General features: G+C 38.1%; 1 protein-coding gene across 1 annotated transcript in view; it reads right to left on the bottom strand.

Annotated features, from left to right (window-relative positions):
• LOC126239904 (sulfite oxidase-like) overlaps positions 1 to 18,496 on the bottom strand; it is a 153,718-nt gene that overhangs the window by 122,795 nt on the left and 12,427 nt on the right. Inside the window, exon 2 of the mRNA XM_049947894.1 lies at positions 13,126 to 13,301. Within this exon, the coding sequence (XP_049803851.1) occupies positions 13,126 to 13,301 (176 nt within the window). The remainder of the gene's footprint in view (positions 1 to 13,125; positions 13,302 to 18,496) is intronic.

The raw sequence follows: 18,496 nt of genomic DNA, 5'->3' as shown, positions 1-18,496 counted from the left end.
TACTGAGTACACCAGGGTAACAGCCACTTCTGCCACAAACACTGATAATATAGTGAGCAGCAAAAATTATGGGAATACACAAAAACATGTATTAGACTTAGGAATATCTGATCACTCAGCACTTTTTATATCATTGCCATACATAGACAAAACATATAGGCCCACAGTGAAATTGGTCAGAAATTTCAGCCAGCCAAATATAAACACATTTATCTTGGAATTAAAGGAAACCCATTGGACCTTCAGCAACCAGTGTTCAGTAAACAATAATTACAACACTTTCATATCTGAATTCAAGAACATTTTCAATGAATGCTTTCCCCTCGTATCAACAAATGATAAATACAATAAAAGTAACACATGGATTACGGAAAGTATCAGGATCTCTAGTATTAGAAAGAGGGATATGCATAAGGAAGCGAAAACCAACCGTGACGCTGAATTTATTAGGTACAAAATCAAATACAAAAAAATGTTTGATCGGGTAGTTAAACAAGCAAAACAATTGGCAAACAGTAAATATATAGCTAATGCCTCAAATAAATCAAAAGCAGTATGGCAGGTTGCCAAGAAAGAAACAGGTACAGAAGAAACAAAACATTTTAATTACAAACTAGAAATTGGTGGGAATATTGTTACTAACACTCAGCACATCTGTGAAGAATTTAATAAGTACTTCATAACCACAAACAAAATTCATAACTTCTTACTTCCACAAACAAGACCTGATGCAGTATTGCAGGAATCAAGAGAGTTTAAATTTACTGCAGTATCATGTCATGAAGTAGCTAACATCATACAATCCCTAAAAAATCTTAAATCTGTGGGCTGGGATGAAATTCCAACAAATATCATAAAGGCAGGAAGTGACAGCATTGCACCTCAACTCTGTAAAATAATAAACCAATCATTTTATGAGGGCTGCTTCCCAGACAGACTGAAATATGCTGAAGTCTGTCCAGTCTACAAAAAGGGAAAACAAGATGATTTAGTAAATTTCTGCCCAGTGTCTATACTCCCAGTTTTCTCTAAAATAGTTGAACGAATAGTATGTAATCAATTAGAAAAGTACAATAAGGAAGGTAATATTATTCTCAATAACCAATATGGGTTTAGGAAGGGACGAAACACTTTACAAGCTGTAAATGAACTAATCTCCAAAGTAAATAAATGCCTTGACAACAAAAAAAGTGTATCTCGTATTTTTTGTGACCTCTCAAAGGCATTTGACACAGTAAACCATAAGCTACTGCTCCAAAAATTGGGTACCTATGGCTTCCATGGAAAATCTATAAGATGGTTTTCATCTTATCTCAAAAACAGATACCAAAGGGTGGTGATACATCAAAAGGGAGAGAAAACTTGCTCTATCTGGAAAGAAATTCAAGCAGGCGTGCCCCAGGGCTCAATATTAGGACCACTTCTGTTCTTATATTACATAAATGACATGCCTAGCAAAGTAAATACAGATACAATACTTTACGCAGATGACTCAACTGCTGTAGTCTGCTGCAAAAACACTGACGAATTAGTTAGGACCACGAAACAAACTCTACAAGAACTTGAACAATGGATAAAACATAATGCTATGAAATTAAATCTTGAAAAAATCCAAATCATACACTTCAGGACCAAACTACTGAATGTATATTACAGATAGAATATTCAGGTAAAGAACTGGCCACAGTCGATTCTGTAAAATTTCTTGGGATAACTTTAAATAAAAACTTGCAATGGACTGACCATGTGGACAGTTTACTGAAGAGATTAAATAGTTAAGTTTATGCAATGAGGGTACTACACAAAGTAACGAATTTAATAGTGAAGAAAACTGTATACCACACGTATTTCATAACACTTATAAGATATGGAATAATATTTTGGGGTGCTGAAAAGACAAACCTCCTTTGAATCTTCAAACTACAAAAAAAAAAAAAAAATCAGAGCAAAGACAGGAACCAATAGTAGACGTTCATGCAAACCACTATTCAAAGGCCAGGACTTCATAACAATCCCTTCCATCTTCATATATGAAATACTTCTCTTTGAACAGAAAAACTCACATCTGTTTGAAGGAAATACATTCACACATACCTATGAAACTAAACTTAAATTGAAACACATGCTACCTTGTCACCGACTCACAGTATATGAAAATACTCAATATTACATGGCTCTGAAGATCAGAAATAAGATAAGGTCAACATTTGGGGAATCCACATTGGAGACCATTGGCACATACCTAAAAAGCAAATGTTATTATAGTCTAGAAGAATTTCTAAATGAATAAAAAGCAATGTTATAGTTTAGAAGAATTTATAAATAGGAATAGGGAGTAAAGATGCAAGTACAAATGGTATACTTTTGAAGCCATATAGATACAAAGTATACACGTTCACCGTATATTCATGTTTATATATATATATATATCTAACGAAAGTGCTGGCAGGTCAATAGACACACAAACATACACACAAAATTCAAGCTTTCGCAACAAACTGTTGCCTCATCAGGAAAGAGGGAAGGAGAGGGAAAGACGAAAGGATGTGGGTTTTAAGGGAGAGGGTAAGGGGTCATTCCAATCCCAAGAGCGGAAAGACTTACCTTAGGGGGAAAAAAGGACAGGTATACACTCGCACACACACACATATCCATCCGCACATACACAGACAGACATATCCACAGATGGATATGTGTGTGTGTGCGAGTGTATACCTGTCCTTTTTTCCCCCTAAGGTAAGTCTTTCCGCTCCCGGGATTGGAATGACCCCTTACCCTCTCCCTTAAAACCCACATCCTTTCGTCTTTCCCTCTCCTTCCCTCTTTGCTGATGAGGCAACAGTTTGTTGCGAAAGCTTGAATTTTGTGTGTATGTTTGTGTTTGTTTGTGTGTCTATCGACCTGCCAGCACTTTCGTTTGGTAAGTCACATCACTTGTGTTTTTAGATATATTTTTCCCACATGGAATGTTTCCCTCTATTATATTCATGTTTATATATAGAATTATATGGCGGTTTGTATCCCGTTCAGTACATGCATACTTCGTATAGGTGTGTGAAGGCTATAGTAATGATTCGATGAGTTACGAAAAGATTTAAAATACAATGTTGTATTTTTATTATAATAAGCAATGTATGTATGACGGATTTCCTGTAGTATATAAAATACTGTAACAACTTAGGTTACAGACTGATGAGTCACCAATGTTCTCAATCGAATGATTGTATAAAAACATGTTATGTGACAATAAAGTATCTTTTCTTACCTTAACTAATCTTATCTTATCTTACATTTTGATCCACTACCTGACTCCACTGTAACAGTTATAGAATCATTCAAAGAAAGTCTACACTCAGTAAGCAGATGTTCATGCATTATTAGTGTAGGCGATTTTCACTTACTAAGTATAGAATGGGACATCTATGGATTCACTGCAGGTGGTATAGAAAGGCATTCTTATGAAGTAGTCCAGAGCAAATTGTCTGACAACCGTCTTGAACAGCTAATTCAAGAACCCACAAACAACACAAATATTTTAGATCTTGTAGCTACAAACAGGTGTGATGTTATTGACAGCGTCAGTATAGAGACAGAGATTTGTGATGATGATGTCATCATAGTGACAATGGATACTTAAGTTAATAATTATGTCAACAATTAGAAGAGTTTTTTGTTCTGGAAAGAACAAATAAGCTGTTATTAGCATCCTTCTTAGACAACAAATGTGCATCATTTAGTTCTAATGTGATGGATGTAGAGAAATTATGGGCAAAATTTAAACTTATTAAAGTTTGTGCCAAGTAAGTGGATTAAGGATGGAAAAGACCCACTGTGGTTTAATACACTACTGGCCATTAAAATTGCTACACCACGAAGATGACGTGCTACAGATGCGAAATTTAACCGACAGGAAGAAGATGCTGTGATATGCAAGTGATTAGCTTTTCAGAACATTCACACAAAGTTGGCGCTGGTGGTGACACCTACAACATGCTTACATGAGGAAAGTTTCCAACCGATTTCTCATACACAAACAGCAGTTGACCAGCATTGCCTGCTGAAACGTTGTTGTGATGCCTCGTATAAGGAGGAGAAATGCGTACCACCACGTTTCCGACTTTGATAAAGGTCGGACTGTAGCCTATCGCGATTGCGGTTCATCATATCGCAACATTGCTGCTCGCGTTGGTTGAGATCCAATGACGGTTAGCACAATATGGAATCGAAGGGTTCAGGAAGGTAATATGGAATGCCGTTCTGGATCACTAGCAGTCAAGATGACAGGCATCTTGATGTGACGTTTAAAGCTTTCCCAGCGTACTGATTGTTCCATAAAAACACGGGAGAACTGCCGGATATCAGTAACTTCCTGCCATGATATTTCGGCGCAGAGTCTTCTGGCCATCTTCAGGTGAATGCCACTGTAGTAGTACTGGCGAATACGCACTGAGCTCTGCTATTTAAAGCCTTCTGAGGTGACATTGTGCATGCGCTGCTCAACATGCGCGTTTATAATGGCTCTGTGCACTGCACCTCACGCCCTCCACTGTGAAAGCCTGGCGTATCGGTGTCAGGTCGATTTCCATCTTTATGCAGATAACTACGTTGACTACGAAGTTTCTCTATAACAGGATTCCAAGCAGAGTTCAGCTGATAACCGCTATCTCGATTGATGAGAGTCTCATTGTCAGACAATCTTATATATCAAATAAGATTGTCTGACAATGAGACTCTCATCAATCGAGATAGCGGTTATCAGCTGAACTCTGCTTGGAATCCTGTTATAGAGAAACTTCATAGTCGATGTAGTTATCTGCATAAAGATGGAAAACGATCTGACACCGATACGCCATGCTTTCACAGTGGAGGGCGCGAGGTGCAGCGCACGGAGCCGTTATGAACGCACATGCTGAGCAGCGCATGCGCAATGTCACCTCAGAAGGCTTTAAATAGTGGAGCTCAGTGCATACTCGCCAGTACTACTACAGTGGCATTTACCTGAAGATGGCCAGAAGACTCTGCGCCGATATATCGTGGCAGGAAGTTACTGATATCCGGCAGTTCTCCAGTGTTTTTAAGGAATGACAGGCATCTTATCCGCATGGCTGTAACGGGCAGTGCAGCCACATCTTGATCCCTGAGTCAACAGATGGGGCCATTTACATGACAACAACCATCTGCACGAACAGTTCGACGACGTTTGCAGCAGCATGGACTATCAGCTCAGAGACCATGGCTGCGGTTACCCTTGACGCTGCATCACAGACAGGAGCGCCTGCGATGGTGTACTCAATGACGAACCTGGGTGCACGAATGGCAAAACGTCATTTTTTCGGATGAATCCAGGTTCTGTTTACAACATCATGATGGTCATTCATGTTTGGCGACATCATAGTGAACGCACATTGGAAGCATGTATTCGTCATTGACATACTGGCGTATTATCCGGCATGGTGGTATGAGGTGCTATTGGTTACACGTCTCGGTCACCTCCTGTTCGCATTGATGGCACTTTGAACAGTGGACGTTACATTTCTGATGTGTTATGACCTGTGTCTCTACCCTTCATTCGATCCCTGGAAAACCCTAAATTTCAGCAGGATAATGCACGACCGCATGTTGCAGGTCCTGTACGGGCCTTTCTGGATACAGAAAATGTTTGACTGCTGCCCTTGCCAGCACATTCTCCAGATCTCTCACCAATTGAAAACGTCTGGTCAATGGTGGCCGAGCAACTGGCTTGTCACAATATGCCAGTCACTACTCTTGATGAACTATGGTATCGTGTAGAAGCTGCATGGGCAACTGTACCTGTACACGCCATCCAAGCTCCGTTTGACTCAATGCCCAGGCGTATCAAGGCTGTTATTACGGCCAGAGGTGGTTGTTCTGGGTACTGATTTCTCAGGATCTATGCACTCAAATTGCATGAAAATGTAATCACATGTCAGTTCTAGTATAATATATTTGTCCAATGAATACCCGTTTATCATCTGCATTTCTTTTTGGTGTAGCAATTTTAATGGCCAGTAGTGTAAAAAAATTTGGAAAATGCTGAGGAAACAGAGATTGTTGTACTCTTGATTCAGAAATGTCAACAGGTACGAGTTAGGAGAAATTCATGTGTCTATAAAAAAATTGATGTATGATGCATACAATTTAGTGAAAGATCTTGCCAAGAATCTGAGAAAATTCTGGTCCTCTTAAGAATGGTAAGTGAGCTGGAGGCTTCTATTCAGTCTCTCATTGATCATCCTGGTGTGACAGAAGAAGACAATAAGAGGAAAGCTGAAGTTTTAAATGTCATGTTAAACCACTTTCTTGTTTTATGTTATACGGAAACTTGTCATTGACCTTTCTTAGCACCAGAGTACATAACTCCACTCAGAACCTTAGACAAAGGGGAGAAGTCAACATGAAAATAATTGCACCAGAATACATAACTCCGCTCAGAACCTTAGACAACGGGGAGAAGACAACATGAAAATAGTTTTTATCTCTTGCACAGTGACTGCAAAAGTCACTGTTCAGTTGAAACTGATTTTTATTATCAGGAGCAGATAATCTTAAAGAGTAACTATGCTGGGAAGTGAGCATAAGAATTCAAAGTTCCTTAAAGAGGTCACTGAAAGATATGTAGTTATCTGCTTTAGACAAAATTCTTACTGGGCACTTATGCTGAATAAGCACTTTATTTACGTAATTTGCATTGCCAAGAAAATAATTCCATAAGACAATAGGGAGTGAAAATAAGTCAACACTCTCACCCTTAAGTAAAGACAATGACAGATGCTTCCAAGTGCCCTTACATAAAGAGACTGAGATACTTCCAAGTGCAATGCATTTATGGGAAAAGGTCATAATAACTGATGCAATGGGAATTTCACTTTGCCATGCACTTCACAGTGGTTGGCTGTGTATAGATGCAGATGTCAAAGGATGCTTGTAATCCAGATGAACTCCAAGGAATTTTATGTGACTAAGCTGTAAATAATGTGAAATTAATCTGAAAGGTATAGAAAGGATTGACTTGTAGATGGCCTACACTTTGAATAACCTTGAAAGAGCGAAGACAGATGTTTATATCCTCATAAATAAGCCTGGGGACCATAGATATACAACTTTACGAAATCATCCAGTCAAGTGTTGAGATGGTTCCTACTAACAGGCCATAGCTGACACCTTGCCCTTTCCTTACACATTATTAAGACTTACAAAACACCGAGTGGAGTAACACTGTGGTTAGCACACTGGACTTGCATTCAGGAGGACAATGGTTCAAACTCGTCTCCGACCATCCTGATTTAGATTTTCTGTGATTTCCCTAAATCATTTCAGGCAAATGGCAAGATGGTTTCTATGCCAAGATGGTTTCTTTGAAAGGGCACAGTTGATCTTCTTCCCAATCCTTCGCTAATCCAAGCGTTTACTCTGTCTCCAATAATCTCGTTGTGGATGGGAAATTAAACATTAATCTCCTCCTCCTTACAAAATGAAGTATATTCTTACATTGTATGATTCTTCTCATGATCATTGTTTTCAGTGTTGCTACTCTCTATTATACAAGCTATCTTCAATTCTGACATTTCTTGGTTCCATGTTATATTATTTTGTTTTCTTTCAGTAAGTTATGTGTTGAAGTGATTCGAGAATTTCTGTGTACATTCTACAACCACTCAGTCTTGTACCGTCTTGAACACATGATATTCTAGATATGAGTGTGGGATGGTAGAATCCTACCCACTGTGTGTCACATGTTTGTGTGTGCAGGTAGTCAGTCGCGAGAAGAAAGTAGGCGTGGTGCTCAAACAGCACCAACAAGTACTTGTCGGGCAATCCATAGATGTTTTAGAGGGTGAACCATGAAGTTTTTATGCAGCTCTGTTTCTATTGTGTCATTGACTATTGTTATGTGAAAGAAGAACAGTTGAAAAAGTAATCTTGTGGACTCTTTATCCAGCCTTGTTAGAGGCCAGACCTATTTTATGATGCATGTGAAGTAGAGTCATGGTTATTAAGCCAACTCTTTTATAAATGTAATTAAATTTGTTTTTTGACATTGGACAGAGTGAGTGACTTACTGGAAGTCATATGTATGAGGAAAGTGAGAATTTTATTCTGTATGGAGTTCAAATATACTGTTGGTTGACAAAAAATAAAGTTCGCGTATCTACTTATTTCATGAGAAGAGAGAGAGGCTTAAATGTTCCACTACCTAGCATCATTTCCATGGAAAAGAAGTAAAGAGAGTTTTCCAGCAGCCAGCTAGCCAGCAAAGAAGATCGGCTGTGAATCTCAAGAAAGTCGCCTCGTATAAAAGAAGTGGGAAGTTTGTACATCTACTTCACAATTTAGATTGGCATCAAAAACGTCAGAATGTGGTGACCTGTGTGAAAGGACACAAGAAAACAGGAATTTTAAGTAAAAAACTAGAGAAGAAGTTGTTACGTGTTGCCCTAACAACCAAACATAACACGACAAGAATTTACTCTGAGACATTGGAATATGTTTAAGTATCCAATGAAGCAAAATTTGAATGAAAAATGGTGAAGACATGCAAAATTCACAACTATAAAACAACAAATAAGATTTTGACACATTTGTCTAAGAATAAATACGCCGCGTAGAACACTTCAACCAGGAAGATCCTGTACGGGGAGTACACAGCTCTCAGACACATCGCGGGGATGCAGATGCGGAAACCAACCGCCGGCACCAACTGCTGTTCACGCAACGAGACTTCTACACTGGGTGAGTGTGAAACAGGACTTCATTACTTTAGTACAAAGTGGTACATACTGTTGAGTGAACTTTTATTGTGTAATTATAGTATTTAAAGTTAGTTTTAAATGCTTACTAGGGATAAAGCATGTAAAAGCATGGACAATATACAACAACAAATTGAAGACACTCAAGGACCAGCTATGGCTATGAAAGTTAGTAAAGAAATGCCAGACTGCGCTGAGTTGATAATTTTAATTAAAACTCAGAGTCTCCAATCAAATGCTCAGCATGAGACTCTAACAAAAGTATTAGGCTTGGTAAATTCTCAGTTAAGTACCCAGAGTGAAGGTTTAAATGCTCAGAGTCTTAAGTCAAACTCATTAGATTCGCAATTAAATACCAAGAGTGAAGTTTTGAATGCTCACAGGAAAACTCTAAATGCCTAGAGTGAAACTCTAAATAGTCAAGCGACAAATCTAGGTTTGCCAAATGCCAAAGTCAACTTGCAAAACAAAGAATTTAGTAATCTATGCGAAGGTATAGGTGCTCTTAAGACTGAATTTAAGCCTTAAATAGTAGAGAATTTAAAAATAGATTTGAAGAATGAATTGACTAATTCCTTGAGCATTCATGTAAATCAAATGTTTACTGATCTTAGTCAGAAACAGAATGACAATTTCCAAAATTTATCAAAAAGGTTAGAATTTAACATTGAGGACAAATTTAATAATGTGGAATCCGAAATTAATGAAAAGTTAGGATCTTTCGAAAATGTGTGCAATGTTAAGTTTAATGCTGTAAAGCAGGGATTGAATACTTTGAAAGAGAGTGTAGATAAGAATAATGAATTAATACCAATTATTTAGTCGCAAATTACAGGTGTCAGCACATGAGTAGATAATGTAGAAAGAAATTTCAAAGAGAAAATAACAAACTCTGATATCATAAATGTAAGTAGTTTGGAGGAAAAATTTGAAGAAATTATAGATCGAAAAGTTACCGAGAGAATAACCTCCAGAAATGTATAGGCTATTCTGTCTTCCGAACTTAGTGATACCAGAAAGGGTATAGATGACTTGTGGAGAGAATTCAAGCTTATTCAGGATAAAGTAGAAAAAAGAATAACGTCACCTGATATGGTATTAACTAGTGAAGCTGTGACTGATTTACAATGGGGAGCTAATTCAGGGCTATCTAGACAGTTCCCTAAATTTAGCCAGATGGAGATGTACACCCGACTTATTTCTTAAAAAGGTTTAACCAAGCATTACCAAAAAAATTGGGAAGATTCTAAGAAGATGGAATTTGCTGTGAGGTACCTTCTAGGGGAAGCCTCAGAATGGGGCACAGTAAATATTGAGAATTTTTCCTCTTGGGAGGACTTTCAAAAGAAAGTTAAAGAGAAATACTGGTCTGCCAGTGCACAAAAAAAATTAATATCACATCCATGGGACCTGGGTGGAGTCATCTAACCCCCAAGGACATTAACATTCTGAGTAAACGGGCAAAGTGACAACCGTCGGATCCCGAGTTGTTTTCGGTGTTTTTCCAAGTAGTTTTCTGCACCCAATTCCTTTAAAAATCTAAAATTATCCTATAATCTTATTGCTTAAAAAACCAGATATGACCATAAAATAGAGAACAACTTAAGAAAATCACAGAAATAAAGTGATATCCAGACGAAATAAATTGACTAGAGTATTATATTTATTGAAAATATAAGATGTGACTAGCTGAACAGTTGTCATACCGTAGTGTATAGATTTTCTATTTTGTGTAGAGTATTTTATACCTTTTATGAGATGTGATATAGATGGGAGGGTTTGTATAAATTTTGAAAGGGGTGGGTATTGAAGATAAGAGCATGATTCACATGAACAGATAAATCATGACTAACCCAAAACACACAGCACACCTTTCAAACAACCCTCACAAACAAGTGTGCCTGATTCTTCATCATTTGCCATTTCCAGAGGGTTGCTAGGATTTCCTTTGGGGAACTCGATGGTGGATGTGGGACAAGTCCATTCTGTAGGAGACAATTTAACACCAAACCTCCTCCGGCGTCTCACTCAAGTACCTGAGGGGTTTCCTATCTTTGGGTCTATCTTCTTCCTCTTCTTCGATCCTAGCATCCACATCTATTTTTTCCTTTCTTACTTCTCATTTGAGGACCTGTCTATTTTTCCCTCATTCCATATTTATAAATTTCTATTGCTGAAGTCCTTCCTTGTTTCCGTGGTTTCTAATAACCTACATCTTATCTTTATATAAAAAGGCTGAAGAATCAGACTACACAAACACACATTTGCATATACAAGTATACACTTGGACACAAACATACAATTACAGACTAGAAAGCCTGTCACAATGTGAGAACCGCCAAGTGTTGTAGGGGAAAATGTGGATACATTTAGAAATATGTACACAAATATAGGAAGCTACGACAGTTCTACATGAAATATATATAAGAAAAGGTGTATATAAACTAAGAAAGGCGCATGAGCAAAGAGAGAAAATGAAAGCTGATCAATAAGAAATGTCAGTATAATAAATACTCTAATGAATTGAAGGATAGTGGGACGTGAATAGTATATATTGACATAGTATCTATTGAAAGTATAGAAGTTGGTAAGTAGAGGAGGACTCTATGGAGTAAATGATGTATTAAAGAATAAATGTGAAGCTTGAAATACACTTATATCTTTACCAGAAAATACTTAATTATATTATACATAGAAATGTATACTATGGTAATGAACCATGAGGCCTCCTCAGAAAGGATAAGGGCACCTACCCGGCATTCACTAAGTATAAAGGGAAGATGTACCTACGTGGAGATAGGATGGTCTGTGGCCTAAAGAATAGAGATTTTTTGTAAGGGGCATACCTACCAGAATGGAAAGAGGAAGTGCTCTCATAAGGTCAACCCACAAACAAGGAATAAGTGCTGATCCTTGGAGAAGGGGCAGTATCCTGACTTAAGTCACAAATTTTTATAGGAATTATTCTGGAAAGTATAAACTCTATGAATGACTAGCATTATTGTGTTTTGTAGAAATAAATGAGAGTCAAAAGAACACTTTTATTTCACCCAGAGTTCCCCCAAGCTACACCTAATGAAAATAGTACATACTAAGAAAAAGGTAGCACAAAAACACAAAAATAGAAAATAGATTACTCATGTGTAATAAACACCTGAAGTTTTCAATTGAAAAAGAAAATAAATAAAAGAGAAAAAGTCCTCACAATTCCTGAATATTAGTAAAGCTGACTAAAACCATGATTAAATGCACATATCTTAATGTCAAAGTAAAATAAGAATGAATGGGGAAACAGTAAGCGAAAGATTGTTCACAGTTATTCAAAGAAAAGAAATGTATACTCTTGAAATATAAAATGTTATTATGTGTGATATTAGTTGCATAATGATTATGTATAAAATATTGTATGTTCAATGTGTGTGGGGGGGGGGGGGGGGAATATGTAGTGATTTGAGAATGTCTGTGTAAATTCTAGAACGTCTCAGCCTTCTACCATCTCGAACACACGATATTCTAGTTATGAGTGTGGGATGGTAGAATCCTACCCACTGCGCATCACATTTTTGTGTGTGCAGGTTTAAAGTCAGTCCTGAGAAGAAAATAGACACGGTGATCGAACAGTACCTACAACTACTTGTCGGGCAATCCATAGATGTTTTAGAGGAAGAGCCATGGAGTTTTTATGCAGCTCTGTTTCTATTGTGTCATTGACTATTGTTATGTGAAAGAAGAACAGTTGAAAAAGTAATCTTGTGGACTCTTAATCCAGCCTTGTTAGAGGCAGGACCTATTTTATGATACATGTGATGTAGAGTCATGGTTATTAAGCCAACACTTTTATAAATGTAATTAAATTTGTTTCTGACATTGGATGGGGGCGAGTGACTTACTGGAAGTCATATATGTATGAGGAAAGTGAGAAGTTTATTCTGTATGGAGTTCAAATATACCATTGGTTGACGAAAAGTAAAGTTTGTGTATCTACTTATTTCACATGTAGAGAGAGAGGCTTAAATATTCCTGTTCCTAGCGTCATCCTATGTAGAAGAAGTCAAGAGAGTTTTCCAACAGCCAGCTAGCCAGCAAAGAGGATCAGCTGCAAATCTCAAGTGAGTCACCTCGTACAAAAGAAATGGGAAGTTTGTATGTCTACTTCACGCTTTAAATCAGCATCAAAAATGTTAGTGTGTCAACTATATCATGATATTCTACCACTGACAGACAAATGTAACTGTATGAAAACAAAATTAAATAGACTCTAGGATTTATGTAACATGGCTACAGCACTTTAGCTAATGCAAACACTTAAGAAAGACTATCAAGTAAATTTAGTCTAGAGTTAAGTCAGGTGGTATACCTCTGTAATGGCTGTATAGACCCCATGTTGCTGTAATTCCCAATGTAGCAGCTGCTATCTTGAGAACATACTTATTTGCTTTCGGCTTGTATCCTCCACTAAAAAATCTCAACAACTGTTTCTTGTCAGTTCCAAGGGCTTCACACGACTGTTTCAGTAGTTGATAGGAATGGATGCTGTTGCAAAAAGAAAAAAAAATACAGTTGATCTTTGTGACTATTTTAATGAAAATTTTCTACACTCCTTTCATTCAGTTTACAAATTGGCACTGTATCACTTCAGTGATAAAACATCTAGCATAGGAACACACAATACCACAGGTAGTTAGAAATGTTTTGCTGCAGAAAAGTGCAGAGCATTAGCATCAAACTTCAATATCTAGTTCAATAATGACTATAAGTAAACAGCCATAGGTTTGTGATGCTCTGAAAGTAGGTAACAATAATAACTGTGAAGAATGTATGGTTTATAAAAATGTAGTCCTATAATGAATATGACAAGTAAAGAACAAAAATAAATAAATAAATAACCTGTGTAAACATAAGCATATAAATAATAGCTGTAACTTGAGATTCTGTAGCACTGTCATGCTTCATGACAACAGTCACACAAGGTAAGTCTACTGTGTTGTTATGGCAGTCATGTTTAGTAAACCAATTGCTCTGTAACTCTCAACTGTATATTTAAAACACCCACACAACACACACACACACACGGAGGTGTTGAGAAAATGGCCTCATAAGAAAGGATGCTTGAGACATCAAACTATGAATGATTGTCACAAGCTTTATAGACATCTGGCAGTTACTGATCAGACTCCCTTACCTGTAGAGAACTCACGAAGATGACTGTTGAAGGGTTGGGTTGGGTTTTATGGGGGAAGAGACTAAACTATGGGGTCATCGGTCTCATCAGATTAGGGAAGAACGGGGAAGGAAGTCGGCCTTGACCTTTCAAAGGAACCACCCCGGCATTTGCCTGGAGTGATTTAGGGAAATTATGAAAAACCTAAATCAGGATGGCTGGATTGGGATTGAACCGTCGTCCTCCCAAGTGCAAGTCCAGTGTGCTAACCACTGTGCCATCTCACTTGGTGATGGCTGTTGAAAAGCCAGTTTTTGGAAAAACTTTTAACTTCCCTGGCCATAGTGCTGTTTAAACTCATATGATAACAGGTTCTTTAATGAACTGTAAATTATGTATTATTCCTGATAAAGCATAAGGTACAGCAAGTAATATAATATTTGCTTGAGGATTTGCAGTCATTTTGCAGGAAACCTGAAGCCACTATTTCCATTGAAATTAAATCATTTCTAGGTTATTTCTAAGGTATATCATACTCAAAAAAGTTTGAACCATTTTGGTTTCATTCTTTGTAATGCACTGCCAACATACATAAAAAGGCTGAAGAAGGAAACTGCTTTTAAAGCACAGTTAAAAATATTTTTGTTGTGTAGTGTTTCTACAGTCTAAGTGAAAATATTAGCTTACAGAAATACCAGGCCCTCATTTCTTTTTGTGTATTTTTTAAATCTGTAAGCAAATATACCATCTATGCTGGTATGTATTTCAACAAGAATGTTTCTGCTGTTGGTTTCCTGTTTTCTCTGTTTCAAATGAAATGTAATTCACATCTTCAGGGAAGGAAATCAGTTGGAACAATAGTTGTGATCGATATAGTGTTGACAGGTGTTAGTGTGTTTATTTTTCAGGAGTTTAATATAACAATGTTTCTGCCGTAACTAACAAATTTGTGTGTGCGCAACTTCATAGCTCATGCATGACGTCTGCACTTGATTCGGCTACTAGAGGCCACCCGGCCTACTAGTATGACTGCAGTTACATGCACAGCCTGCCGGCTGCACCCTGTGTTAGAACTAATGATTATATAGGCTAGAGCAAAAGACTCCACTGGTCACTTGTGTGTTGTCTGTATATATACTTTGTGTCTCAAGTGTTCATTCTTTTTCATCTAATAAAGTTCCAGTGTTAGTACACTTTGGCGATGACTACAGTGTTCGACTCCGCATGTGCCACTTCAGTCATTGGTCCTATGAACTCAATTTCCATGGAGGCAATGCTTAACTCTCTTGTCGAGCAAAAGCAGGAGCTGTCAGTTGCTAATTCCAGTTTAATGACTATGTTGGCATAACATGCAGCCCTACCAATAATATATCCAGTCCTGTTCCCTGGGACACTTATGAAAAATGCCTGCAACAACATTTCAAGGCATTTGGGGTAACAGATGTAAACTTGTGCAAGGCTCTTTTTTGTCATGGATCTTACATAATGTGTATCAGTTGTGTCAGTTTGCCTCCTTATAAGAACTTCCCAATCTTTCTTTTGATCAGCTGTGCAAGTTACTTTCTACCTTTCACTTGTAAATGGACTCACGTTATTGCTGGTTGTGTGGAGTTTTACCATTGCCAAAATCAGCCAAAACAGTAATATAGGGCATGGACAGCAGAACTACATGGATTTAGTCATTGTTATTTTGTGACAAATGTGCAGATCAAATGATCAATCATATGCCTTGGTGCTGGTAGGAAGCTTGAGAGCAAGCTCTACAGTGTGAAAATTTTGTGCCTATAGAAGTATTAAACACAGCTCAGTCATTTGAAGTTTCGCAGGCTGCAGGTAAACAGATAGAAGCCTGGTCCAAAGTTTCAGAAATCAGTTCTTCTCATCCTTCCCAGCCTTCAATCAGTTCACAAGGCAACGAAGAAGCTATTGCAGCACAGTCCAACAGATGTCTCATCGACCTGTAGGTAATAGTTGTTCACGAGAACAACAGTCCATATCACAATGGCAACAGCCTCATGCTCTGCAGCCTTCACGCCCTTACTGTTTCATTCAGTGTGAATAGATTGTGTACCCCATGCACTGGGCAATGAGTAATATGTGCAATTAAAAAGGACACTTTGCTTCTGTGTGTAAATCTCTTCCGAACCTGAGTGAGTATCAAACAAATGCACATGTGAACAGTGTGTCAGCAGTGATGGTGTCTCCAAGCAAGTTATACACAGAAGCGCATGTGTTTAACACACCACTGAGAATGCATGAGGACACAGGTGCAGTAGCAACGTTGGTTAATTGTCAAACTTACATGGCTTTAGGTTCTCCCCCTCTGGTTCCAGTGTCATGGAGGCTGGTGAGTTATAACAAACAACAGAGTCCCATTCTTGAACAGTTTTCTGCACCTGTAACTTACAAGGCTGTGGTTCGCTCATTAACATTCCTAGTTGTGGACAATGCTTACACTGAAAATCTGTTTGGTTTGGATCCTTTTAAATTTTTTGCATTCTCTATTGATGACAAAGTGCATTCGGTTTTTGATCACATTCCATATCAACAGTTAGATGCTCTTTGAGCTAAATTTTCTCCTTTATTTTCTCCACAACTGGGTTGTGCAACAAAATTTTAGGCTCATATTATGATGAAACAGCCTACCCACCCCTGCTTTCTCTAGGTCTGCCCTGTACTGGTAACTTTATGGTGTCAAGTAATAGCAGAATTAGATCATCTTAAATCCCTTGATGTTATTTGACTTATTTCTTTCAGTGAATGGTAAAAACCACTGGTTATAGGGGAAAACACCTACCGGTAAATTATGCCTCAGCAGTGATTTAAAAGAAAATTTAAATAGTGCACAGTCAATCATTGATACCTGTCCTTTGCCATGCCATGATGATCTGGTGACAAGGTTTGCAAACACTTTCTTGCTTTTTGGGGGGACCTAGTGTGCCCCCACTCCATGAACTGTAATTTTTTCTCGCAATTGATGTTTTTCACCCAAGTCTCATCACCAGTTACGATTTGATCCAGTAATGAATCACCATGTTTGTGGTAGGCCTCCAGAAATGTCAACGTTGCCCCCGTTCACTGTTCTTTATGGTGCTCATTTTGCATCGTGCACAAAATTTGTGGTAGCCTAGCTTTTGAGTGACAATTTCAAACAACAAAGTCCATGAAACTTGTGGAAAAGAAATCAAAAGTTTCATTATTGTGATGCGATGGTTTCGACAAATTGTTTCATCAACTTTAGCGACAAGATCGTCAGTCACAATGATCAGGTGTCCACTTTTCTCTTCATCGTGAATGTGGGTTCGGCCATTTTTAAACTAAATGCACCATTTCCGAACAAAACCTTCACTCATTACGTTGTTTCTGTACACTTTGCACAGTTCATGATAAATTTCTATAGGTTTTAGGTTTTTTGCCAACAAAAACTGTATCACAGACCACACCTCACACCTGGCGGGATATTCAATTGCAGTACACATTTCAAATTCAAATATATATATATATATATATATATATATATATATATATATATATATATATATATATAAAAGAAAGAAAGTGATGAGACTTACCAAACAAAGGCGCTGGCAGGTCGATAGACACACAAACAAACACAAACATACACACAAAATTCTAGCTTTCACAACAAACGGTTGCTTCGTCAGGAAAGAGGGAAGGAGAGGGAAAGATGAAAGGAAGTGGGTTTTAAGGGAGAGGGTAAGGAGTCATTCCAATCCCGGGAGCGGAAAGACGTACCTTAGGGGGAAAAAAGGACGGGTATACACTCGCGCACACACACACACACACATATCCATCCGCATATACACAGACACAAGCAGACATTTGTAAAGGCAAATGTCTGCTTGTGTCTGTGTATATGCGGATGGATATGTGTGTGTGTGTGCGCGAGTGTATACCCGTCCTTTTTTCCCCCTAAGGTAAGTCTTTCCACTCCCGGGATTGGAATGACTCCTTACCCTCTCCCTTAAAAACCACTTCCTTTCGTCTTTCCCTCTCCTTCCCTCTTTCCTGACAAAGCAACCGTTTGTTGCGAAAGCTAGAATTTTGTGTGTATGTTTGTGTCTGTTTGTGTGTCTATCGACCTGCCAGCGCTTTTGTTTGGTAAGTCTCATCACTTTCTTTCTTTTTAGATATATTTTTTCCACGTGGAATGTTTCCCTCTGTTATATATACGTTCCTGCTGTCACGGATGGATGCCGACTGAGCTGCCGAGCATGCATATACCAAAATATACATGATCGGCACCCGCCTATCGGCATCAGATGGAAACTTTCCCTACTTTCTGCATAGCCCTCATATTATGTATTCTTACTTTCCGACACTATATCCTTGAGGATCACCTCATTATGGATCTACTGAATGAAAAGTGTATCTAACTTAACGATCAGAATACACAACAAAATTAAAATGTGATTTTCAGTGTGCTGGGGACAGCTTATGCCAGCACACCCCCGGTGACAAATAGGTTGCGAGAAGATCGATAGTAGGCGCAACCAATGCACCTATCAGAAGAGAGGCCAAATAGAGACTCACAAGCAATGCACTG

The sequence above is a fragment of the Schistocerca nitens genome, chromosome 1, assembly GCF_023898315.1.
Source record: "Schistocerca nitens isolate TAMUIC-IGC-003100 chromosome 1, iqSchNite1.1, whole genome shotgun sequence".
Lineage (NCBI taxonomy): Eukaryota > Metazoa > Arthropoda > Insecta > Orthoptera > Acrididae > Schistocerca > Schistocerca nitens.
This window is presented reverse-complemented; position numbering and strand designations above follow the sequence as displayed.